This window comes from Alligator sinensis, unplaced genomic scaffold (genome assembly GCF_000455745.1).
Source record: "Alligator sinensis unplaced genomic scaffold, ASM45574v1 scaffold1018_1, whole genome shotgun sequence".
Taxonomy (NCBI): domain Eukaryota; kingdom Metazoa; phylum Chordata; order Crocodylia; family Alligatoridae; genus Alligator; species Alligator sinensis.
The window spans coordinates 2,412,923-2,439,115 of record NW_005842038.1 but is presented as its reverse complement, the minus strand read 5'-3'; the positions used below and the strand labels follow the sequence as shown (position 1 = coordinate 2,439,115).

Sequence of the window (26,193 nt, the reverse complement as noted above, 5' to 3'; positions counted from 1 at the left end):
TCCGGTCGTTTGAACAACTATGTGAGTTGTTCCAGCTGGCAAGGTTCAGGCCAGCTAATCCGTCCACAAATTAAGCCGGCAGGGAAAGGGTACGTCGAGGATTGCGCTCAGTGACGGGGAGAAGAATCGATAGGTGATCAGTCTATCGATCAGCTCAGCCGCAAGTCAGATCTCTTTAGAGGCACTCTGCAGCGTGCTCAAAGTTCTCTGACTTGGGCGGAAGTCACACGAAATTTTAAACAGCTAGCAAGCCAATTACTAGCCGCCACGTAGGAATAATTTAGAACTGGCCAATAGCGGGACACAAATTTGCATTCAAATGGCGGGAACTCTCTTGCACCGAGGTTTTTCTGTTGCAACAAAAACCTTTGCTGTGCAAGAGGCTCTCATGTGGCGGGAAAATTCCATCGTGCCGAGGCACCAAAATCACTGGGTTGTGACAAATATTAGGCCATTGGTACCGGACAATCAGTGCACCCGTAATATACAGGTATCTTGCTGAAGTCACAGCCTGCAGAACTGGGGAACTGGGATGATTCTGCATCCTTCTGCAGTCCTCAGAGGAGAATATACTCTCTTGTAATTCTAAGGACCCTGGCAGATTAATCAGCTAACATCTTAAGTAGTAATGTGGCCACACGTTAATGCAATTAATTGTGCAATAAAATAAAGAATAAGCCACAAAGTTGTTACACAAATTATGCGTAATAATGTTGTGACTGTATCCCAGGATGTCTCAAATTGCACGTGTGGCCAGGCTGATCAGGGCTCCCAATGCCCATGCACCCTCAAGGCTTGACTGCTGCTCCCAAACTTGGGGGTGCATCAGAGTCAAGGGCTCCAATGTGCCCCTAATTCTGGGAGCGCCAATTAGCTGCCACTCCAGCCACAGGGGCACACTGGAGCCCTCAATTCTGATATGGTCCTGAGGCTGGAAGCAGGGATCAGCTACCTGGCTCCCCAATTCGGGTGCAGGGGGAGTCTGGCATCACGGTCCCAGTGCCACAGTTGTACTTCATGCTACGCTTGTGTGCTGATCAGGATCGCACATCAGATCCCATGGCTTTTTTAGTTGAACGTCTTCCACGAACCTTAGTCACCAAAACAGGTATAATATTGTTTCCACCTTAACAGCTTTAATAGTTCTTGTTTATATTTAGTGGCATCTTGTTACACAAATCTAAGAGTAAGTCTGGGTCACCAAACCAGTAACTTCTGAGCTGAACCACTGAGACACTGCCTGCTCCTGTCTGCCCCACATTTCTCTGTGTTAAAATGAACCAAAATCCTTACCTTCCAGCACTTCACAGACTGAGTTAATTATTGGTGCATCAAACATCAGTATTCAGCATATTTATTATTGTATTATTGATAGAGACCTACAGAAATCATGATTTCACAGAAGTGGGCAGCGCCCACGAAATCCACAGAGAAAAAAAACTTACTGAAAATAAAATTCTGGCTCCCAGAGGGGGCTCACTGAGGTGGGCAGCAAGCTGCCAGCTTGATGGCTGCTACCCCTTGCCGCTGGCTGGCTGTGAGGGCGGCCTGTTATGTGGCCCTGCCCCTCTCCACCAATCAGCAGGGAGAGGCAGGGCTACATGACAGGCTGCTCTCACAACCAATCAGTGGTGAGGGACAAACCACTAGGGTCCTTTGGCCAATCATAAGTATGGGGTGGAGGGGAGGGGTGCACCATGCTCTTCCTGCAAAATGGCTGCCAGAATCCAAGTTCTGCCCACGAAATTGGCAGGCAGCCACCTCGAATTAGGTAGGTCCCTAGTTACTGACTTCATTTGCGCTGTGTTGATTTACACCACTCCAACTGGGTCCTAGTCTCTTCTTTCCTTTTTTTGAACAAAGATTTTGTTATAATGATTCCTTGAAGAAAATGTAATGATTAGCATTACATTACAGCTGTCCCTTTTGTAGAGTTTACTCTACTACAGTACAGCTGAAGTCAAAGTCTCTCTACTATCTTATTTATTGCAAGCACTTGTTGCATCTCTGATACATGCCAGTTTTAGCATTAATTTAATATTCCATCCTGCAGCTAGGAAATGAAGCTTTTTGCGGGAAACTGGGCAAAGATCCTAGAAGTCCTTTTTCTTAAGGGATGGAATCTGTTGCTCTAATTCACCTATATTTTTTATAAAAGATTCCAGCAAATTAAAATGTGAGGGCATGGATATTGGGGCTACATGCACAACCAGGGACAGAAGTGAGGAAAAGGGTGTTTGATTTGTCACAACCTGTTCTATACCCCCCAGCCCCACATAGGCATAACTGAAAAGCTTCACTTTATAGTAGGGTGTCAAAGACACACAGCCCATGAGCCAGATTCAGCCCACAGAGCCCTCTTATCTGGCCCTGGTGCTGTCCCTGGGTCTCACAGTTCACTCATGTGGCACGCATCGGACTGGCCCTGCATGTATGTCCTCAAACCAATGCATGCAGCACTGGCTCCAGCTGGCTCAGGATTTGTGGTGCATGTGGATCACCTGGACTAGCTGGAATGGGTACTGGATCTGGCATGCTGGGGGTGGGGGGAGGGGGGCCATGAGTGCCCCATATGCCAAATCCAGCACCCACTCTGGCTGGTCGCGCATGGCTTGTGTCCCAAACTCTAGCTGGTTGCATATGACTGGCATCAAACCAATCGGAGCAGGCACTGGATCTGGCATGGGGTGGGGAAGGTGGTCCATGAGCCTGATACAGCCTGCAGGTCTGAATGTGTTGGACACTCCTGCTTTAGAGTGCAGAATGAATGAAAAATCATTAGAAAAGTCTTATATCATCATCAAAAAGCATCCCCTCAACCCTCTTGGCATTATTCTGGTTACAGGCATACAGCCACTTACAAAAGCTTGCAGATATATTTGTTCACCCGCTCAGATTCAAACTTATCCTTGGATCTGTCCACTGCCTTACTTATGGGTTTGGGCTGCAATTTCTTACAGATGTTAGCAGTTGCATACAGTTTTTAAAGGCACCCAAACCAGCCTGTGGCTTTGATTACTGGCATCTTTTATCTCCTGCTCTGACTAATGACATTAGAAAACACTGTTTTACTGTTTAAATCTCTTCTCAGCATGTTATATGTCGCATACTAAGCAAAAGAGGAGGCCTTAGTCTGCAGTTCTTTGAAGAGAAAAACCATTCATTAAGCTTTCAACAGTTGAAATCCTGTTAGGTTTTGAGTTAACATTTATTAAGAACGGATGCTTTTTAGATGATAGTTTATTAGAGGTAGCTGCTGGCAGAGTATTCAGCAGCGTAAACATCCATGTGTCTTAGTCACTGCAGCTGAAAGCAGGGGCAAGCCAAGCTTCTCTGCAGCCAGGTGAAAGGGAAGTTCAAATTAGATGGCTGTCAGCAAGGAATGGCTTCTTTTCTCTAGTAGGCACATGAGGTTGTAAGCTTTAAAGGAAAAGTCACTGATGTCTAACAGATCTGGATATTTATTACTTCAGCATATCATAACTTATCAAAATAGAACTAGTTAGGTCAGGGGTTTTTAGCCAGGGGTACGCGTAGACTATCATGGAAGTCCTTTGCGTATGAAAGACCCCGGGGGGTATGCAGCAGCAGCGTGAAGCCGCCGGCACTTCCGGGACCCCCTCTCCTGCTCATCAACCAGCTGCCAAGGGTACCCCCAATCAAAAAAGATTGAAAACCCCTGAGTTAGGTTAAGTAATCAGCACACAGGGCTCCTGTTTCTGAATGCAAATGCTCTTTCGTGCAGCTAATAGTGGCAGAATTGAGTTTACTCAGTTACAACCACCTACTTCTTGGTGATCTGGCTATGATGAACTTACCTCTTCGGGCATGCCTTTTTATACCTTTCCTTTCCCAGCATGCTTACCTGATAGCTGGCCCTTTAAATTTGGGACAGGCAACCAGCCGCAGCCTTTTGGTGTTCATTTTCTATCTGGTTGCTATGGGCTGCACTTTCTTCCCTACAAACTTTTAAGCAGGTTTTTTTAGGTGTCTTCCACACAGAACGGGAAGAGAACCTATCTGTGTGCTGTAGGAGCTCTTGGTATAATTTACAATACAAGTGCCAACATTGCCATTTCCTCCTATGTCATTCCTTGTTAAGAGCTAAATTTCCATATGCTTCCATATACTTCCCCAGCCTTACAACTTCCCTCTGATTCCTGTCCTCCCACTCCTGTCTCACCCCACCCCCCAAACACTGTGAAGCACTGAGCTTTCTTATCATGGGGAAGATGATGTGTGAAAAGATGCATTTAAAAAAAAAATCATGTAATTTATAACTAGTATAGGAGTGAAAATTTTACAAACAGAGCAAAAGTATGACCTATGACCATGCCAAATAAAGCAACACTGAGAGAGACTGTTAAGTGAAGTACACGTGCAGTAGGAAGCAGTGCTGGTGGTTCAGTAGGTGGTACCCTTCTTGATGAATTGAGTAGGAATCCCTCTTATTTATGGTGTTGATAGCACTGTACTGCTCTCTAGGTGAACTGTAAAACCCAATTTATTCACAGTCATTAAAGACACTGTGGCATCTTAACAAGAGCCTGGGAAGCAGCCTCATATTTTGGATAAAGTCTATTTTGCAACTGTACAAAGCCACATAAATAACCATGATTTTAACATTTTTCTAGTATAATTACATTGGGCTTAACTAAAATGCCCCCTGTTGCTTTAACTGGATAGTCTTCACCTCATCATAAATGTATGTAGTATCGTATCTCCTGTTAACTTGAGTTGACCTTCTGCAAGCTACTATGCCTTTAAATTGTATAAAAAACATGATCTAATCTAGTATATTATAGAGATGATAATATATTGTTGAGATAACAGTTGCTTAGATAAACTAGTATTTGAAAAATAGATTATTATCTTTTTTTCTCTCTCTCTGTACTTCACCCCTGTATAAACACACACACACTCTTTTTTGGTATCCCTATTAAATTACCACATATTGAAGGAAGACTATAATCTATACAAGTATTGAACCATTTGAAATATATATATAATAGGAGAACATTTCAGATTCATTTCAAAGTTGGCTCAGTGATCAAATGATTTTAAAAAGATGTGGAATATTTAAGGCTGAGAGATTAATTTAGTTTTGAAAACCTACGTATGAAAGAATTCAAAATATGAAAAACTTTTATTAAAATCTCAACAAGTGTTGAACTTGACATCTCTGAAAAATTAGGCCTGGCATTTTTTGTGCATTAATATTTGGTGTTAGTTTCACATACATGCAAACATATAGGCATTAAAATTGCTGCAGGAAGATGTAATGAATTCAGTAAACAATCTATTGAGAATCTCAAGGAAAATTTTAATTCTTGCCACCTGAGTTCTCTGATTCTCCATAATGGACAAATAATATTTTTTGTTGCTTGTTTCTTACCCCATTTAACATTATTTTCCTAAATCAATACAGAACAAGACCACTATGCAAGGCTTGAGATCACTCTAAAATGGACACACCTTTTCCTGCTACTAGAAAACTAGAAAGAGCTGTGAATTAAGAACAATATAGAAATCTAATTTTGCTCTTTGCTAAGCACCTCATAATGTCTATCCAAAGGTTTTTAAATGAGCTGAGCCAGGGATTTATAAGTGTGTACTTAAAATTGTGTTTAAGTATGTAGCAGCAACACTTCAATGGAGAAATACTTTTTTAAAAAAAATAATTCATCCAATTTTTAATATTAAATTCGTGTACAGATGGCTTTGTACTCCAGTGTCCTGAATTTCAAGCAGTGGTAGCTCTGGCAAACTGGAAACAAATGCAAAAACAGCAAGACTGTTCTCTTTCTTTGAGGGATGAAGTGATTTTCATGAAAGTCCATTTGTCTGATGTGTAGTCTCTTCCTGTTTTGTACTTAGTCACCTGGAAGTGGGTTTCTCAGCTTTATATGGATACAGAAGCTATTTCCTGCAATCTGGGATTTGTTTGGCACTGAGTTAGCAGAAATGCTGAGAAACCCACCGGGATTAAAGGCTTGACATAGAAAGGCAAGAGTAAAAATGTCATTTCAGCAGGCTTTACTGGCAGCACACCAAGAACCATAGGGCTCATGCACAGTGTACCTAAAAATCACTGAAAATTACTCTTGGGAGGGGGAGTTTGGATCAAGATTCATTAGCATCTAATTAACATTAATTACAGTGATTGATAATTCTGTTGGAAAACAGATTTTCTGGGAAAACACTTGATAAACTGAACTACTGGTAAAGACAGTACCACTTTAACTGGCACTCAGAAAATGTGTGTGCGTTTCTGAACTTAGCATATTGACAAAAATGGAAATGAACTGTAGTTTCCAGAACTGGTCCTATTGTTGTCATTAATTTTTTAATTAACTGAGGAGTGCTCATGTGATTTCAGCCTTTGTAAATCATCTCCTTTCTCCCATTTCTACAGGGGATTTTTCCCCCCTGCCAGGAGAAAAGCCCCTGCCTAGGTACTGACCTTAGAGAAACTGTAAGAACTCTTTCCACTTCAATCTTCCTCTTTAACACCTCTTTCACCAGGCCCCTCTCTGGACCTTGCTTCACTTTTTCACGACCAATTAAGTATATGCACTTTGGAGTGAGGACAAGGTCTCGCTTCACACCCTGAAATGTAAAAAATAAATTTGTGGTACTAACAAAATGTGGAGGCACCTGTGATCATTTAATGAGAAACACAAAGATGTTCCATAGGCATATAACATACAGGCAACCCCCACTTAATGTGGTTTCAATTAGCACTTTTTCACTATAGCGCTCATTTAAAATTGATACCTGATTTCACTGAGTGTTCAGCCACTTTTGCTATAGCACTCAGTGGAATCAGCGAGTTTTGGCGAGAAGGCAGGGAGAAGCAGCAGTGGCAGCAGCAGCAAGTGTGTTGAGTGGCAGCAAGTGGGGGTGGAGGGTGGGGAGAATCCAGGCATGGCTGGTGAACACAGACTGGGGGGGGCAGTGGAGCATCCCATGGAGGGGGTGCGGTTTTGCAGCTGGCCGGGAGCAGGGTGGGGTTTACAGCCGGCCAGGCATGTAGTGGGGAGGCTGCAAACCCCCCTGCTCCCGGCCGTCTGCAAACATCCACACCGCTCCTGTGGGATGCTCCACCGCCTGAGTTCACCAGTCGAAGTGGTGGAGATAGTGAGGAGCGCGGGGCCTGCACCAGTGCCCAGGGCCAAGGCCAGCGGGGGCCTGCACCCAGGTGGGGCAGCAGGAGTGCAGGGCCCAGAGCCAGGGCTGGCAGGGGCCCATGCCCAGAGTGGGGCAGCAGGAGTGCCAGTGCCCAGGCTGGCACATGGGGTCAGAGTGGCCGGTGGGCAGGCGGGTGGGCAGAAGCGGCAGCAGTGAGAAGCAGTGAGTGGTGGGGACAGGCATCAACGCAGGGTCTGCATCAGTGCCCGTGGCCAGGGCCAGCAGGGGCCCAAGGCGGGGTAGCAGGAGTGCAGGCCCGGGTTGGCACATGGGATGTTCCATTAAAGCACACTGGACGTTCCATTAACGGGTAGCTCCAAAAAGACACGGCTGGACTCATGATCACTGGGTTTTTCCCTAATCATACCTTAAATCGTCTGTCATATTTTGTCACAGTATCAGCAAAATCAATCTTTTCTCTCTTGCCCACAAACTGGCGTAGCTCTGGATGCTCTTCCATGCCTATGTAGTCCCCAATAAAGTTCCTGTTAATGCTGTTTCGCCTTCTTTCTTTCTTGTTCACCAACAGATCTGAGGCTTGAATACCCAAAGTAGTCATTAGTTAGCGGTATTTACTAAAGAAAGAGCTAAAAGGACTTTATATTAAGTTTCAAATTAGGAGGAAATAAAAACAAAAATATTTGTCTGAAAGAAGGGGGCAAAAATATAAGTTTCCCTGCTAATCCTTTCTACTGGCTGGGATGCACTTTCAGTCAGGCCTATTAAAACATACTGATGTCTGTCTAATAGAAATGAAATGAAAGCACTTCCAGAATTGGGGAAGCTCTGGGATAAATCTAAACTCTGATTAATGAGGACAATAGATATGTTTGAAACTGGTGGGGTTTTAAGTGGGGGGGGGACGGGGGGACGGACATTTCTAATTTAACACAAATGGTTAATAGTACATGAATCCAATCCCTTGAGTGTTGCAGTAGTCAAGACCAAAGGAGCCATTAAAGGCCTGAACATACTCAAACACATGATTTGGGACTCTCTGACAAAATAGCTCTAAAAAAGCATGCAACTGTTGTGTTTAGCAATATTTTGCCCTGGAATACACGATAACAATGCCAACACCAGAGTACTATTCAAAGTCCTTTGCTGCCATAAGAAGTTTGTCTTGTAATAAGCATTCAGACTTAAGAGTGTGTCATTTCCCTAGAAGGCAATTAAGCATGACAGCTATAGTGCTGAATTTGTACTAGCCCCAGGCTACCCAGGTTCTGTTTAACTCATGGGAAGCTGCTTTTCCCTCTTCCCTTCAAAATGCTAGTTAACATTTGTCCCCCAGCCCTTCAACTGGCTAGCAGAATGCGCTTCTTCTTAAGTCCAAGCTTGTACTGCAGTGCAATTGCTTGCACTGCAGATGGGAGGCATTTCTCTTGTTCTTTTTGTTTTATTTCTGTCTTTGAAAAAATTCATTTAGTTCTCGCAGCATTACCTACCTTCTTCTCTCATCTGTACATATTTTTTCTTGGCTGCATATTTCCGCCAGGCCTTCTGGATTGCCCGAGCATATCCATCATACTTCCGCTCTCTCATCTCTTCCAACAAAAATAGCTGCATGTAGGGAGGTAAAATAAGCCAAACAGTTTGAGGATTAAGATTGCTTGGAAAAAGCCATGTTTTACTTTTAACCAACCATCTATTTGCTTCACTCTAGAACAGGGGTAGGTAACCCCTGGCATGGGTGCCAGAGCATGGCATGCAAAGACATTTTGCTTGGTACATGTGCCTCAGGTTGGACAGGACGGAAGGGGCTGTTCCCACAACAAGGATTAGGCCCCCTCATGGCTCCTGGTTAGATTTATAACTAAACTTCATAACGTACAGGATTGATACATTCAAAGATGGTCCGGTCTGACAGCATTAAATCATGCTATATGCAGACAAAACCATGTTTAGAACCAGTTGTGGTGCTGCTACAACATTATTTAAAAGTTACAATGTAGACAGGGACCTGCATTTTAAAAAACATTCCCTTAACAAAAATAGCTGTGGCACAACAGCATATATTCTAGCAGGGCCCAACACACACAGATATGGACAGCAGTATGTGTGTCAAGATACAATGTAATTGGGTAACCCTCAACTGTTCATTAGATTTAAACCTGATTGGGACCGTTACAGCCATATCAGGATAATGTCAAGAGGTTCTCCAGGTGATGACAATCAATAAACTTAGTGAAATGCTAAAAGAAGTACATTTTAAATGTTAAAACTTCCCCTCTCCCACAAACTTCTGCTGTGCAACAAGAGAAGATATGCTGGGAATTAAAAATTGGCTATGCCTCCCTAGTGTTTCTATATTGTGGACTCTGTGTTTGTGTGCATGTACTGAAATGGACATGGGAAGAAAAGGGTATTTTTTCTACTGAAATGTAGAACTTAAGTCAGTCAATGTGGAGATTAGATACAAAAATTTAATATTGAAAAATTACCACAAGCCTTTTAGAAACTGGCTTTACTTCTGTGTGTTGACTATCTAGTATCTCAAAGCCATGCACAGAATGATAAAACCTATGCAAACATGTATGTAAAGCCTCAATGCCATATGAACATCCTCCCTATAATCAACTATTTTAGTACTGGATACCACCCACAAACATAAAACAATCCTCCTCACTCAATTCTAAAAGTATAGGATATACACGCTGACATTGATTTGAATATTTTGATAAAAAATGTGAGAAACTGGGTCTCTCCTTTGTTATCCCCACATAAAGAACCTGATGTAATCTCCTCAACTATAGCTTCATATTTTTAGTGAAAGCTTGTTGCAATTTTTTCAGTGAAATGCTGCTTAGAAGTAAAATACCAGTTTGACCAACTTAAAACCTAATGGCAATGTGTTACTTTCACTGAAACTTTTGGTAAAGGTTTTCAGGGTGTTAGGGCCTCTGACCAATCAGGCCTGGCTGGGCCGAGCTCTTGGGCTTTCACATCTGACCTTGATCCTGGCCTAATGCGACTTCCCACTCAGCCCTTTTAAGCACACCTGCAGTCTCAGCCTTGTGTTCACTACTGTATCCGATTCCCCAGCATCCTGACTCGCCTTTGGCTTTGGTTTTCACTGATCCTGCTCTTGGATCTTCCCTGGAACTCGGCACCCAGCTTTCTGATTCTTCTGGGTTCTGCCCTTAGCTTGCACCTTGTATTACGTCTCTCATAGCTCCCTCTCGGCTCTCTGGGGACCTGGTCCCGCATTTCATGCTCCATTGATCCAGACATCAACCCGATGCCCCAGTAACTGTACCCTCACCTAGCTGACCTCCTGGTTCCCTCCAGGGCCTTCCCCCAGGCCAGCTGCCTATGCCCCAGTCGAACCTTTACACTGGGCCAGGATAAATATATACACACACACATATACACACACTGTATAAAAGCACCCAGTGAGATTCTTGATAGTGGGCTCAAGAAGTGAAAGAAATACTTGCTCTTATCACTTCAAATTCACATACTTGGTTTTATTAGTATTTGCATTAGAACAGTTTCTGTAACTGCCATAGGATAGACTACATTTCAGTGCATCAGTATATGGCACTCCAATTTTTGTTTAAAGCATTGTTATTTTTGTAAGAGAACTCTTTCCTCCTTTATTAGTATGACTGTCAGCAGCCCCCGCATCGAGCTAACTTTGAGATCAATTCACAACTGTATTGTCCATTTGATGGTTACTATATCTTGCTAGAGTGTTATACTACCAGAGGCAGTTTTTTTCAAGCTGCCAAAAAGACATCACTGAAAAACAATGTAAACAATATTATCTGTTTTAGTCACCTAAAAAGCTACATGTAAAAGGTTGCTCAAATTTTTCAGGCAGAAAGGGTGCAGATCAGAAAGGATTTGCTTTAGAAAGCCCCCCTCTTTTTTTTCAATTTACCACCTAAAATCCTGTAAAGACTTAGAAATGCTATGTAAAAATAGTGTCATACATAGATTTGAAGTAAAAGGAAACTTAATCTAGTAAAAACAACTTTCACAAGGGCCTCCCTTGCCTTTATACGTAAAGATTAAGTTATTTATTCAGGTGTGCAATAGAAATATAAACAACCAAAGCCTTCTGCCATACATAAAATCTTACTTCTCAGTTATCTGGTAATCTTCCATATACAGAAAGCTTACAAAATTCCCTTCACAAACATGCAAACATTAGATAGGATTTTAGCCCTCAGGATCAATCACTAAACTCCAGTCAACTGCAGTGGGGGAATGATCAAGCTCATAGCTAGTGCACTTAAGATTACAGCAACACTACTCATGTTGCCTTTTATTTTTTTTGCTCAGTCCTATGGATTGCAACATATCAAACCAAAACATCCAATCAGCTGTAATTTAAGGCCATCAAAGTCACCCTCTCCCTCATCCAATATAAACATTAAGATTAAAAAATGCTCTCACTACAAAATAAGTTGTGAAGTAAAATTCCCAGAGAAAAATTATTTAAAAAAATATTCATTATGTAGTCAAGTTCTTTCACAATCCCTTAAAGCAAAACAAATTTTATTTCTTCTGTGACATCATAGTATTCTTTTTACTTGGACTACAAAAACCAGAACAAATATCAATAGACAGTCTTTAAAAGCTTTCCTTCTTTTAAAAGAAATGTGACCCTAGCAGTATGATGAATTTAATAAAATGAAATTTATAGAATAATGATTTTGGGAAATACAAACCTAGCTGGAAAATGTTTGCTTTCATCCAACCTAGTGGAAAATTAGAATTCTAACTAAGAAAAAAAGTTTCAAATTCTTTGCTAAACACTGTCAAAAACAGTGTGATTCTCCCCCTTCCCCCAACCTCAAAAATTGAGGAGGGTGAATATTTTTCAATATTTTCAACCAACTCTCAAGAATCTTCCATGAATTTCTTCCTCATTATTTCTACTGAATCTTCCAGTAGATATTATGGATATATGACTTGGTTTTAAATCTAAATCAGACTGGATGCCGGTCTAATATAATGAAAAATATAAAGAAACTTTTCCTGGTTAAAGATACACTATACTGTCTCTTTATGTCATTATGTCTGTTTATGTCAGAAAAGTTAATTTCCATGTCCAACGGTTGGCTGGGATGATCTAGTTGGGGATGGTCTTCCTTTGAGCAGGAGGTTGGACTAGATGACCTCCTGAAGTCCCTTCCAACCCTAACTTTCTATGATTCTATGACTGCAAATGAGCTAATACCTTTTTTTGATTTCTAATTTGTGTGTTGGTCAAAATGCAAAGCTATTGTAGTAGTGTAATTCAGTTATGTGACTATGGCCCCTGGCAGATGTTCAACTAAAGGAGCCATGGGATCTGAAGCACAAAACCAACAATTATGCTTCCTGCCATACTACCCATGACAGGAGATGCAACTGTACGATCAGGGATCGGATTCTAATGTGTCATATTGCTGGTGTATGGGGAGCCTGGGATCATGATGTGATTGTGACTTTATACAAACAGTGCATTAAATATCATTTTCCTTTTCAGCTAGTAGGAGTTGATATCCTTAACGTTCCTGAATAATCAATTTTATCTCATAATATTTTGTGGAAAACATGCAGCTTTTGTTATGACTGCTAAGAACATCCATAATTTTTTTTCCTTTTACGTGTAAGACAGCAGTCTTTCCACATGATCAGGCATAGCCCACTTACTGTCTGAATTCCTGGTACTTCATACAGCACAAAATGAATGTCTAGACTGAAAAGGAAAATCAATAGAACAATCAATAGGGCAAAGGTTTCTGCTTTTACTTGCATACAGAACTTAAAGTACTACCTGAGCAAAGTAATCTCCGATTTCAAACCTGTCCCCATGCACAGTCATCCATAAAACTTAATCTGCCTCAGGACTGATGATAAATGTGTGGTAGTGAATGAGATACATTTTTCTTAGTTAGATTGAACTTTTCTGAATAATAAACTTAAAAAGAAGAAAGGATTTTTCAATAGGTGTGCACCAAAGTTTAGCAGCTAGGGATAATTGCAGCCCCCCTCATGCACATTAGGTGTGAGATCTGAGTCACAGGCATTTTACAATGTTTGGTGCTTATCTAGTAAAGACAAACATTTCTTCACCATAATTTCTTGAGGGTTTTCTCTTAACTTCCTCTATCAGTTAGGAGTATTCTTTCACTGACAATTTCCTATCTTGGACCAACGGTTATATACTGTGACTCCCTCTCCTATGACAATTTATGGCTACCTAAGTACAGCCACGAAACCTTCATGCGAAATGTAAAAGAAATCTCTACCAAAGCATCTTTACCTTCTGTCTTCTCTTGCTTATGAAACTTTCTTCCTGCTCACTGCTTGAAAATAAATTTTCAGCTCCCTTATTACTTATTATGTCCCTTATATAGGCACCACTAAGGCTTTGGATACAAACATCCATATGTCATCTGCCCAACCTATCTAAATTGACACTGCAGGCCTCTTGCATAGCATCTGGGTAGGCAGCTACCTATCAAGGCTTAACACTATCCTGTTTAAAGAGGTAGGATCTGCCATACTCACAGACTCTGGAGCTTTGATGAAGATTTTAGTTTTCCCAAGCTGGAATTGGTCAGGGTCCATGTTGACTGACTGAAGCAAGTGGAGAACTCCTTGTTTCTCCTCTCCTTTCCAGGAAGGCCAGGTTGCTTTTGTCAGAATGGCATATCTTAAACAGCAGTGAGAGAAGAAAAATAGTAAATTTTGGCATCAAACAGGAGTAGAATGTCACCGTCTCTCAGGCAGTGTTACCCCACTGGGCTTGCCCATCTGTTCTGTCTTGCGCCAGTATTTCTGACGGGGCGGATAGTAGAAGGACATATTATTTTAAAGCTTTCTTCCTTTCCCAAACTGATGCTGTTCAGTGTGAATTACTACAGCGTCCAAACTTCCCAGTCTCTTAAAATTGTGCAAGTGTGACTAAACTAAGCATTATAAACTTTGCTTCCTTTACTCATAACAATATCTTAACACACATTTATCAGCAGTAAATTATACTCTGGTACAAAGTATCTCATCTTTTGTCCTTCACTGATTCCTTTCCAAACATGTAAGTAGTTCTTCTTTCCTGTGCGGCTTACTCTCTCCCATAGTCCTGTTTTGGCCATTTGAAGCATCCCTAATTTGTAAGGAAATGGGTAGTTTCAGTGCAGTGCTCTTCTTGTCTCTGAGCCACGAAGCCCTGGCTTGTCCTCTGCTCCAGGACTGCAGACTGTGACACTCTCCAACTGCTCAGAGTTTAGAGGTGCTTTGCAACTGGCCATAAAGAAGACTAAGGGAATGAAGCAGTGAAATGCTGTAATGGGGAACAGGTTACATGTTTGGCCAGCTGGAGAATGAGGTACCTAGTATTTACAGCCCTGGAAACTAGCTAACTCCCACAGTACAACCACTTGTTAGCTGCCTAGTTTCCAAAGGCTTACCGAGATAGAAACATAACATTTTGTAGCTGATGACCTGCAGTTAAAATGCTTTCTTGTTTCACTGTCTACTGATGTGGTAGGTTTTAGATACTTCAGTATGTCTAGGGTTAAGTAACTTTTTGGAGCAGCAGTTATGTAGTCTGGTTTGAGAATCAGTGTGGGAAAAGATGTTCTGTTGAAATCCACCTCAAACCCACACCAACCCTCCTTGCAATTGATATTCATCTAACACTTACCAGGCATGCTAGGTGTACAGAGTGAACGATATTTATTAGTGGTAATAGTGGAAATAGTGGTTGGTGCTAAACGCTGAGTTTGGTTTCGTTTCCTGTGTTCATACTTTTCATAAAGATTCAGGTAGCTTTTTCAGTATTAGTGAATGTGTTCCCAAACTCCAAAAGGTTCCCAAATTTTCACACAAGGAATTGTTAGAAAATGTATATTGGGGCATCTCCATTATTATTTCTTCCGTACACAAAGTTACCCAATCAAACAGGGAGCAAAACCAATGCCATGCAATTTGAGTGACACACTACACAACATAAATAACAAACCATAAACAATTAAAGGAAGGAGACAGACTGAAGAATCCAGCAGATAAGTTATTTGTCTGAACTTCAGCAAAAATTGGGATAGCTTGTAAACAACTTGGTAAAGGGGCTATATCTATAATAACAAATTGACTAGCTTTATGCACCCATTAAGGGGAAATGCAGAGGTACTACTGGCTATGATGATGCAACTTGGACAATACAGGATCACTATCTTAGACTTGCATATGCACAAACTGCATGAGAGAAATTTTTATGTGGAGAAGTAAGAAGAAATAAATTAAATGCCTTCCCTCCCATTTAAGTTAGACTGGATCATAAGCACATACATTCATCAGTAGAGCAGATGCAAGTAGGTTAATGTCTGTATCTGGCAGAGTCTAAGTTAGTGTAAGGAAACCTAAATGACACCTACTAAACAGAAATGGGACAGTTTAATCTTTTCAATATAAATAAACTCCACAGACACAAAATAAGAATGCATTGGAAACTTCCTTTTCTCAACAGTTACATCCATCATGATCATTTTAAACATTCACTACATGAAATGTCTTTCAGCATAGCCACATTAGTGTATAATGTGACAATATGATTGTATCATTGTGTACTACCATGTGACACAGCACACTCTCCAGGCACATGTGTGTATCTTACAAAGCTGTTCATTTCAATTAGTAATATTGCTTTCCACATATCTAGGCTGTTCAATCTCACATGCAATTTGAGGTGGCAGAAGGCATCAAGCACAAGCACTAGCCTGTGGCTAAAACACTTCTGAAAAAAGGCCAACTCATGACTGCCAAAAAAAAAAAAGTAATCCATTCTAAACCCATAGTAAGCAGCTAGGTCATATGTCTAAATATGGAAGCATGGAGTTTAGCTTTTGGATTGGTTATGCTTTAAAACACATAGGCCTTTTCAGTGACTTTGGCTTTTGGCATGCAAATGTAAATTTCAGACATAAAAGTCTATTCAGCCCAGAAAACACCACTTATATGGAGCTGCCAAGGAGCTCCCAATGAAAACTACTGTACAAGCATGCATTTCCTGTCCATCCCATGCCTCGGTCCACTTTTTACTCACACTGACTCATGGTGTCAGAACAGAGCTTGTTCTGGATGTTAGGGAACTGTGAATGAAAAGGGTGCAGGAAGAGTTTTACTTATAACAAAAAGTTAAACTTTACAAAACTGCTCTGAAACAAGGGACTAACTCCTACTGCAGGCAGTTTGCTTGTAGATCTCTGCATATGAGCAAGAAAGCCGAATTCAATTCACCTTCCTCCTTAGCTGCCATGCAGCTTTCATTGTTCAGACCTCTTATTCAGAGAGATTTCCGGATCTGCATGACCCTCACACATGGTCAGTGTTTCACCACTATCTAGCAGAGGCTATATTTAACAACTATTATTAGTTCATTATTCTGCCTGCAAAAAAGGGTGTATTCTCTAACTTTTAACTCTCAGCATAACATTTTGAGGCATGCTAAGACAATCAGGAGCACATAAATACTGGAAGTAGAATAATGTGAAGGGTTATTCCAGGATGAATCATTCCAGGATAGAGAGACAATTTATTTCTGGAATAACTCTGACTTCTCTGGAGCTACTTCACCAGTCAATTTGGCCTAACGTTTTCTAAAAGAATACACAGGCTTTATATATCCTGAGTTTGGTTAGGATATCCCAAATATCACTCTTGACAGAGTGAATCTGGTTTTATACATGACATTTTCGTACTGAGACCGAACTGGTCTTCCTGGCTGAGGCATGACAGTGAATGAAAACTGTTGTCATGCTTATTGTTACATACCTTCCTTAACCATAAAAGTGTTAAAAATCTCTGACAGAGAGACGTGGCTATTCTTGAGCAGCTCGGTTCTGTCCCCTCTAAGGGATGCAGATGGTAATGTTGGGTTGACCTTCCGATCCCATTCTTTGCAAAAATAACTTAATTTAAAAATGAAAACCTTGAATCTCAAATGTAGCACAAAAGCTCTTAAGAAAAGAACCAGTTTGCCAATCTGCCATGATTTGATCCTAAGTAGCTGTACATTAATTACTTCAATAAAAGTTGAAATACATATAAATACTTGAATGAAATTACTTTAATTTCACCTCATAGGAGCCAATGAATAGTTTAATGTTTTTCTCTATATACAGCACTAGCCAGCAGGAGCTCTAAAACATTCAGAAGAAAATGGGTTTCTTAGACAGAGTGTTCTACTGAATAATTTGTTAGCTCTTCATTCCAGTTGATCCTAATTCTTTATCTCCGGGGAACTCTCATAACACACCTTACAGGAGGAACTGACACTTCAGGTAAACTATGATGATTCTTAATGGTAAAGCTGGCTTTTAAAAGCCCATGCTTCTTTAAATCTCTTAATAAAATGTAATCCCTTAATATCTCTTAAACAGAAAAATCACTCCCTGTCACATCTCAGTTCTCAAACTCAAAGCAAATCTACCAACCACCTTCAAAAGGCAAGGGGGGGGAGGGGGGGAATCATTAGCCTATTACACAAACGTACCAGGGATTTAACCTAGACAGTGACTTCACGGTCCATTATAATCTACCAAATACTTGCGAATCTCTGCACTTCACAGGTGATAAAACCCTCCTGAATGATCATGTTCTTCAATTATCAGATTTTTACTGCATTTCTCCTGTCTGTTGGCTACCTGCTAATTTATCTTGTGTCCTATTTTTGCCTACATATGGAGCTGTGCACAAGCCCTTTGTTCCATCTGCCACTGTGTCTGCTTCTCTGTGATACTCAAAAGCTTATCTATCTTTATCCCAACTATGCAGTTAGTTCAATAAAAGATATCATACACAAAAATTCTTGATCTTTACATATTTCATGGACCATTGGACAGAAGTTACACACAAACTGGTTTATGTGATCAGAAACCGGTTTAAACCTGTAACAGAACAGAAGTTCAGTGCACATAAACTGCTTTCAAAATGGCCAAAACCAGTTTAAGATAAACCTGGTTGAATATAGTATCAGACTTAACTGAGTTAGGTCAAACTGGTTCATGGAACTTCTGTCCCAGATCCTCTCTTGATTCAAGGTAAATCACAATCCCCAAGCATCCCAGGATGTTTTGCAGCCCTGGACTGTGCTGTGCTGTCTGCTCCAGCAGAGCAGTGTCTGTCCTGCCCCTCTGCTCCCTAGCCAGAGGAATATCATTGCTCCAGCTGGCAGAGAAGGGGTTGGTGGGGAGAGGAAACCCTAGCACAAGACCCCAGCTGCAGGAAGGGGGGAGGAGAAGAAGCCTGGCAGGGCCAAGCTCTCAGAGGGTTCCTCTCCCTCCCCATTTGAGCAGGGCGGGGGGCATGGCTAGGCCTTGGCTTGGCAACCTTAGCCACACCCCTCCTGTCTGCTTGAGCAGGGAGTGGGGAGAACAGCGTCCGAGGGCTTCCCCCTGCTCCACCAGGCAGACCCCGGCTGGGGTCAGTGCAGGCCAGGGTAGGGGTATAAACCCCTCCCCCCATCCCGGTCATACTCAGGCAGCTGGGCTGGGTCAGGGACTGGCCACACCCCACCCTTCTTTTGAGTGGGGTAACAGGGTGGAAGCCTCTGATGGCTTCCCCCCACCCTCCCTGCCTCAGTCAGGAAGTCCCCAGCTGAGGTCAGTGCGGGCCGGGGTGTGGATTTAAACCTCCTCCATCATAATTAGCGGGCTCCCCTCCACTTGAGCAAGGAGTTGGGGGGAAACCTCTGAGGGCTTCCTTCCCTTCCCTTTGGCAGTGGCTGGCAGGCTGGGAGGCATGCTCTAGTGCCCCCCAGCTTCTGGCCTGGGCCACTGCAGGCACATGGATAAGCAAGTGAATGTCTCTTCACTTGCTTATCAGTTCAATCTATGCAGTTTAGACTAACCTGCAAAGATTGAATCAATTCAGCCTCGGGCTTTTTGACTGTCTATACTTAGCCCATGGCAACAACATCACTTCAACATAGACTTAAACTGTATGTTTCATAATAAAGATCAATGGGAGAGAACTGAAAGCTTTCATGGCTTGTGACATTTTTTTCTCTATTCACCATTACGCAAACTACAGTCCATGAATTCTCCAGTGCCATTACTACTATACCTCTGCAAAAACTTTTTGAAGATTCTTCTGTATGCATAGCCTGCTCTCCTTACTCGAATATTTTCTTTCAGTCCTAAATATTCCACTTGATGCTTTACCCTGTGGACAAAAAGAACCCAAATAAGACTTAGTATTCCTTTATAATTCCAACATGCTTGTGAATTGATGTATCCTTACAATTCTGCATTCTGTCTAATGCTTCTATTTCCAAACCCATGCAGATGTTTGTGCATTCTTGCTCTTGGGAGAATATGGAGGGAATAATATATCTCTCCAGGGTGGCACTAAATCTTGTTTCTCAGAAGGACTCATATTTGCATGGCACTTCTGTCCCTTGTAAGGGAGTCTCATCTCATATTTTGTTCTCTGTTCTCTGTTTTGTTCTCTTGGTTAACCTCATTCACATTTATTTAAATGTCCTTTTTTTTTAAATCAAATTTTAACTTTCCAGTTTGAGTTTTTTTCCATTTTGTTTAAATGAAAGCTCTAATGCCTGTTTCAAGATTTGATTAGTTCACCGTTCTTGGTTCTAACACTTACTGACTTGTTTTCTTTTTTTCTTCAGCCATGTACACACATTCAGTTTCTCCTGGGAAAGCAGCTGCTTTCTGAGTAGAAATCATGAGTGTACAGATGTTCAGGATTTTTCTCCCAGAGCAAAAATGACCACTATAGGAGAAAAATAACCCAGGAACAGCCAGGGTTAAATGACTCCCAAGACTCTTGGGAGAGTGAATGTCTGTACACAATCTCTTCTGAGATCCTCCAGCATCCCAGGGTTCTTTGCTCCTGCCCCCCACCCCACCTTGCTCCAGGAGACATGTCACTCACTAGATTCTACTGCTGCAGCTAAACAGGGAGCAGAACAAGCCCTCTTCATAATCTCTACATGGGCTGTAGGGAGGCGCAGGCTGAACCCGAGCAGTCAGGGTCAACTGTGCGCAGCCCCCCCGCTTGCACAGTGTCAGCATCAGCAATGCAAGTTCTTTGCTCTTCAGGGTCTCAGCAGGGTCTGTTCAGCCATCTCTGGGTAAGTTTTTGGTTTTTTTTTAATTAAGAAAACAAACCCAGGAGAATTTTCCCAGATCTTAGCAACATGTGTACATAGCTTATGTAATTTTCATGTAACTTTATGTAGCTTAAAGTTAAGCAATAAGTAGGCCTACAAAAGATCTGAATGTGGCTATTTAGAATCAAGAATATTCAAAAAGGGCTAAATTTGATGGCTGCAGAACCCCCCAAAAGCCACATAGCCACTTTATAGCCAGAAAGCAGACTGTTTGGTTAGCATGATCCTGTGTATCATGAATACTAGCTCTGCAGTGCCGTGGGCAGGCTCAGAGAATGGCCAGAGTATGTCCAGCAGTTTTCACACTGACAGTTCTGGTGTCATAAAGACCCTCAGGCTGTACTAACAGTTTCTGAACTCTGTACTCTCTACAGCCTGGGATGCAAGACCCCATTCTTTTGGTATCTCTACAGTTTTTTGTGTAAAGCCCTTTTACATCGGTTCTGCACACTGGCTAATGGTTTCCACTTACATACCACAGGAGAAAACTAGGGGTGCACTGATAAGAGATTTTTTTGGGCAAATACTGATGTCCGATTTTTAACAAGCCATATTGGCCAATACCGATCCAATTCTGATATGCAGCCCCACAGCCTGGGAAGTGGCGTCTGGCTGGTAAGTCTGTTGTGGGGGAAGGGGTGATGAGAGGGAAGGGGTGTGTGTGTGGGGGGTGTGGGGCAGATCGAGGCCCCTGCAGTGAGTGAGGGAGTGGGGCTGGAGCAGGTGCTGCCCAGCCAGGGTGGACGGAGCATGGGATGGAGCTATGACTCATCCAGGGAGCACAGGGAAGGGAGTGGGGGTGGCTTCCGCTGTTGTGTGCACCCTGGGAGGGCATGGGGGGCATGTGCCCCCAGATCTGCGTGTGGGGTAAGGGTGGGCTGCTGCTGCAGGCTGGGGGCTGCGCTAGGCTCTTCTCAGCAGGGGGCTGGGCCAGGCAGCACTCTGAGCGGGCGGTGGCAGTGCTGGGAGGGGGGCTATGGTGAATTCTGATGCCTCCCCCAACCCCTCCTCCCAGTGCCGCCGCTGTCCACCCTGAGTGCAGCTCGGCCCAGCCCCCACAGGAAAGAGCCTGGTGCAGCCCCGGCCCCAGCCTGCAGCGACAGACTACCCTCACCCTGCACAGATCTGGGGGGCACATGCCCCCTCCCCCATGCCCTGAAGTGGTGCACGCAGCAGGTGCCACCCCCTTTCCACCTCCCCGTACCCCCTAGATGAGCTGTGGCTCTGTCCCATGACCCAGCCCCAGCCCCACTTCCCCCCTCACCACAGGGGCCTCAATCTACTTCCCCACGCCCCTTCCCTCCACAACAGATTTACCAGCCAGACCGGGCTGCTCTCTGGCTGCTGGGAGACACTTATGGCTGCGTGCATGCTTCGGAGGGACACATGCAATGCAGCAGTTATCAGCCACATTATCAGTCACATCAGGCAAAAAAATCCAAATTGACAATACTCTCAATTTTCCTCATATTGGTGCCGATCCAACATGGAACCAATGTATCAGTGTACCTCTAGAGAAAACCATCACAGGAAAGGTTTGCCTTTAGTATTTCCTTCTCCCTTTCTGCAGGTGGTGACTATACTTTACTTTTGTTGCTGTTGAATGAATCTTATGATTCTCCTTTGAATTTTCTCCAGCTCCTGAATGTTTAACATAGAGTAGTTGAAGGAGCAACTGTCTACTAAGGTGGCTTACCCTTTTTTTGGTTTCAAATTTCAATTTGTATAAAATAGTATAAATTTAACTTGCAATAAGAAAGACTGCTAAGGTTTTACTAATGTAAGATTTACAAACATTAAATAAAAAAAGAATCTTTAAACAAAGACATACAAGTCATAAAAGGTAGGACTAGAAAGGACTTTTATTTTTTAAAGGCTCCTTTACTCAGCATTTCTTCTTTCTGTATAAAGATATTTCAAATTCTCATTCTTCTTGACTATCACTTCACTGTGGTTTATGTATGTACTGAATGTTTAATCTGAGTTTTGAAAAAATCTGAGTATGTTTTGAACTCATTCCAAGGCTTCTTGTACAGTAGAATTGATGTTCAAAAATATATGTTCCTGTTTATAGCTTTCCCTCCTATTCACATCTGGAATAATGCAGTGAAGCAACAATATTACTCCCTTTTTCTTACCATCCTGCCAAATACTAGTTTCCAGCAACACAGAATTTTTGGGACATTTCTATTTTTCCTTTTTTTTTTCTGGGAAAAGTACTCTGAAAGTCTTCAGACATCAGCCATAAACAGGTCAAAGTCTGGGAATTCTGCTAATGTAGCAACTTCGAAATTAAGTCTAAGTGGCTGTGCCAGCATTCAAAGAAAAACATGCTTTAGAAGAAACACCCCAGTTTCTGGAATAAGCAAATAATCCTGCTATATCTTAGATTTGATACAAGGCTTCTCTTAAAGTACAAAATTATTTGGAACTATTCAATTGCAGTAGACACCTACAGTAACATGGGTTTTAGCAGCAAAAAGTAAAACAGACTTCTTTTGGCACAGTTTCTTTAACAAGACGACAACAAAAGTATTAAAGTCCAATAACATGCTTAGTAGTGAGCAGATTAAATATTCAACCACAGGACATTTAAAAAAAAATATGTGATCATGCGTGTGGTGCATGAAACAAAATGATCACAAGAAGATACTTATTTCAAAAACTAAATTAACATTAGTCAGCAAAGTACCACTGGGGTTATTAAAACTCAATTGTGTGTATTTCCAGCGTCACTGAACTTTCCCATAGCAGTAGGTTCACAAGACTACGTAAGGAAAACAAAAACAAAATATCCCTTCGGTTAATCTTATGAACCTTCACTCCAAAAATGAAACTGTAGTTCAGAGTTTTATTCTGGAAATACTTATGACTAAACATAACTTCTTCTGGTGATATCACTAACAGCTACTTGTGTTTAGCATTTTATTTTTCTGGACATAATCTAAAAAATTGAAATCCAGTTTAAAGAACAAAAGGCTGTAATTTCAAAAATAGGGGAGAAGGACTTGTTCTTATAAGGATAAATTAAGTCGACCTGCTTCTCTGCACTTCATCACCAATGACCTTAGGATCTGTAGGACAACATCCATTTTTGCTGGAAAACTGGAATAAATTTTCCCCAGCCTTGCTCTGAAATGAGCGCGCATTTTCTTGCAAATGTGCCTATCAATACTTTCCAAGAAAAGAGGCCTGTTTTCAGATTTTTTTAAACAAAATTATGAAACCCTTACATGTTTCATGTAGCTTTTCAATTTGCCACAATCTTTTTGTACACTTTCTCAGATCACTTTCATCCTTTGACCCAAATTTCAGTGGGAAGTTGCCAGTGTTGAATGGTAGGATTTTCCTGAAGTTTTTTTCTTCATTTAATGCCAACATCTAAATGACAGTCTCAAGGTGTGGTCATGGTTGTGGCTTTGGCAATGAATGATCTACATCTGCACGTGACTACTTGCTCATGAACCAAGTGGCAATAAGTGAATTCCAGTATGTCCCTGATGTGTGGATGAACACTCTTGATCCATTCCCTTTCCTTTAATCATAACCCTATCAACTTGTTATACGAGAAATTATAATTATTTTAGTATTATTTAAATAATTTAGTGTGCCTGATTCAAAAAAGATTTTGAAAAAGAAAGGTGTGTATCTTGCAACAAACAAATGTTATACCCATTTCATATAATATTTTATTACTTTTGGTATGCATTAAGTATTAAACTTATTTCAAACGCTTGTTTGCTCATATTGGGGTGAATTCTCTAGCAACAGCTGTCATGTAAAATAAGATAAAAAATATCAGAAAACATTTGTTGCAGTAAACCCACCCTGTGCCAATATTTTGGGTAGTATAGACAGACACCCAATACTATGATCCTCAGTGATTTCTGTTCAAAGTGCTAGCTCATAAACATTTTAAATCAAACTAGAGAAGTAAAAACCTGCCATGCTACTTTTATATAGTTTTCTTTTGTACACGTATTTGCTTTTATGAATCAAACTTTGAATTATAAAATATCACATGGGTGCCTGCCTAGCTACCTAGTAAGTGTTTTCCTCCCCCAAAGGAAAGTAAAAGTAACAAGTCCCATCCTGCTAATGTGTAACACTGATAATTTTTTCTTACTTGCCTAGTAGAGTTAATCAAATAGGTTCTGTAAAATGTGATTACCCAGAAAAGTTAAAATAAACTATTAACTGTGAATGCTAATTAGCATGAGGCTACTGTTCTTCTCAGCCCCTCTACCCCCATTCCACAGTTTAGGAAAGGCAATTGAACAAGTGGCTATACAGGAAACCCTCACTATTTGCGGGTTTGGCATTCGCGGTTTCAAATATTTGCGAATGCTGAACCCACATTTTAAATACACTTTATACACTTACGGGAGTGCCTCGGGAGCTTCACGCTGGCTGCTGCCAGGCTCCCACTGCTGTGCCCCCACCCCCGCCAGCCGCCAGGTGCACTGTGTTCATGAATGCAGTGCCTTATTCATGGATTTCGTCATTTGCAGGGATACAACAGGGGCAGGCAATTATTTCGGGCGAAGGGCCGCTTACTGAGTTTTGGCAAGCCATCGAGGGCCGCATGACAGGCAGCCGGAGGCAGATAAATATTAATTTTCTAAATTTTTTAGGAGCCCCGTGGGCCGGATAGAATGGCCTGGCAGGCCGCATCTGGCTAGCGGGCCTCATTTCGCTCACCCCTGGGATACAAAACCATATCCCACGCGAATGGTGAGGGTTGCCTGTATAGTAGGCTTCCTTTCTGAAGGCTTTCTGAAAGCTTCTCTAATGAGTTATCTTTAGGGTGTCTGCTTCTGTTCCTCTATCATGTGATTTACAAATTTTCTATTTCTGTGGCTAAGAGGAAGCCTTGTTTGGACTGCTGCTTTGACTCTGCTCCGCTATATCCTTTGCTTACTCATACCTGCTCTCCTCCCAGTCCCGAGGTTTCTTTGTCTCATTGGGCTTGATGCAGCGTATGTAATGAGGTGTGCATTTCATCAGGGTGCCAACAAGATCGTTTGCTTGTTTCTGTAAAATGAAGAATATTGTTTCGATATGAGCTGATTAAGATGAGTGATCTGAGATGTATCTACAATGGGTCAGTCATCAAATAATCATTTTTTGGCTGAACACTACTTGTTTGTATAATAGGTAGCATGAGTGAAAAAGGGGCTAAATCTGACTGCAGATACTATTCAAATACGTATAACTACTATATGAAAACATTTATGTGTTTGAGAGAAAAGGCCACAATTCTGTTCAACTTGCTAATTTTGAATGAAGACAAGGACATTTAACTCCACAATTCTGAGCAATTATCTCTTTCTGGTATTGTAAGCCCACCTTTGCTCTAACAAAAAATGAAATTCCATTTTATTGATTTAAATTTTAAAATGTATCTAGAGCCTGTCATGAGTATGTGTATATAGTAAACAAAATCAATCAACAAAACTGCATATCCATTGAGGCAGTGTTTTTCAACCTGTGGTCTGCAGATCCTTGGGGTCCACAGAATATAAGGCCTGTGCGGAGTGGCTAGTATTCACTTCAGATTCGGATTTGGCCAATTTTGGGGGACAGTAATTTGATTCGGTGATTCGAATCACTGTCCCAAATCAATTCGGCCGAATCTGATTTGGAGATTCAGCTACTGCCAAATCTTCAAATCACCCAGGCCCATCCCCCATCCGCTCTCCCAGCCTTGGCAATGGCTGCCCCCACCCACCCCAGCTCCTGGCACTTTGAAAAAAAAAGCCCCAAGTAATCAGGTGGTGCTGGGGAGGGGGGGCGATCCCTGTTGCCCCCCACTGCGTAGGGGGGTCTGTACGAGCCCCCCAATCCCCCCTGCTCCTACAGCCCCCCCC

The 26,193-nt window shown here is 41.9% G+C and overlaps 1 protein-coding gene across 4 annotated transcripts in view; it reads right to left on the bottom strand.

Moving 5' to 3' along the window:
* MYO1E (myosin IE) overlaps positions 1-26,193 on the bottom strand; it is a 128,026-nt gene that overhangs the window by 18,719 nt on the left and 83,114 nt on the right. For all 4 annotated transcript variants that reach the window (XM_025202836.1, XM_025202832.1, XM_025202833.1 and 1 more), the window contains 6 exons: positions 25,251-25,357; positions 19,255-19,353; positions 13,702-13,846; positions 8,640-8,754; positions 7,559-7,728; positions 6,464-6,609 (listed from right to left, as the gene is read on the bottom strand). In XM_025202836.1, the coding sequence (XP_025058621.1) occupies positions 6,464-6,609; positions 7,559-7,728; positions 8,640-8,754; positions 13,702-13,846; positions 19,255-19,353; positions 25,251-25,357 (782 nt within the window). The remainder of the gene's footprint in view (positions 1-6,463; positions 6,610-7,558; positions 7,729-8,639; positions 8,755-13,701; positions 13,847-19,254; positions 19,354-25,250; positions 25,358-26,193) is intronic.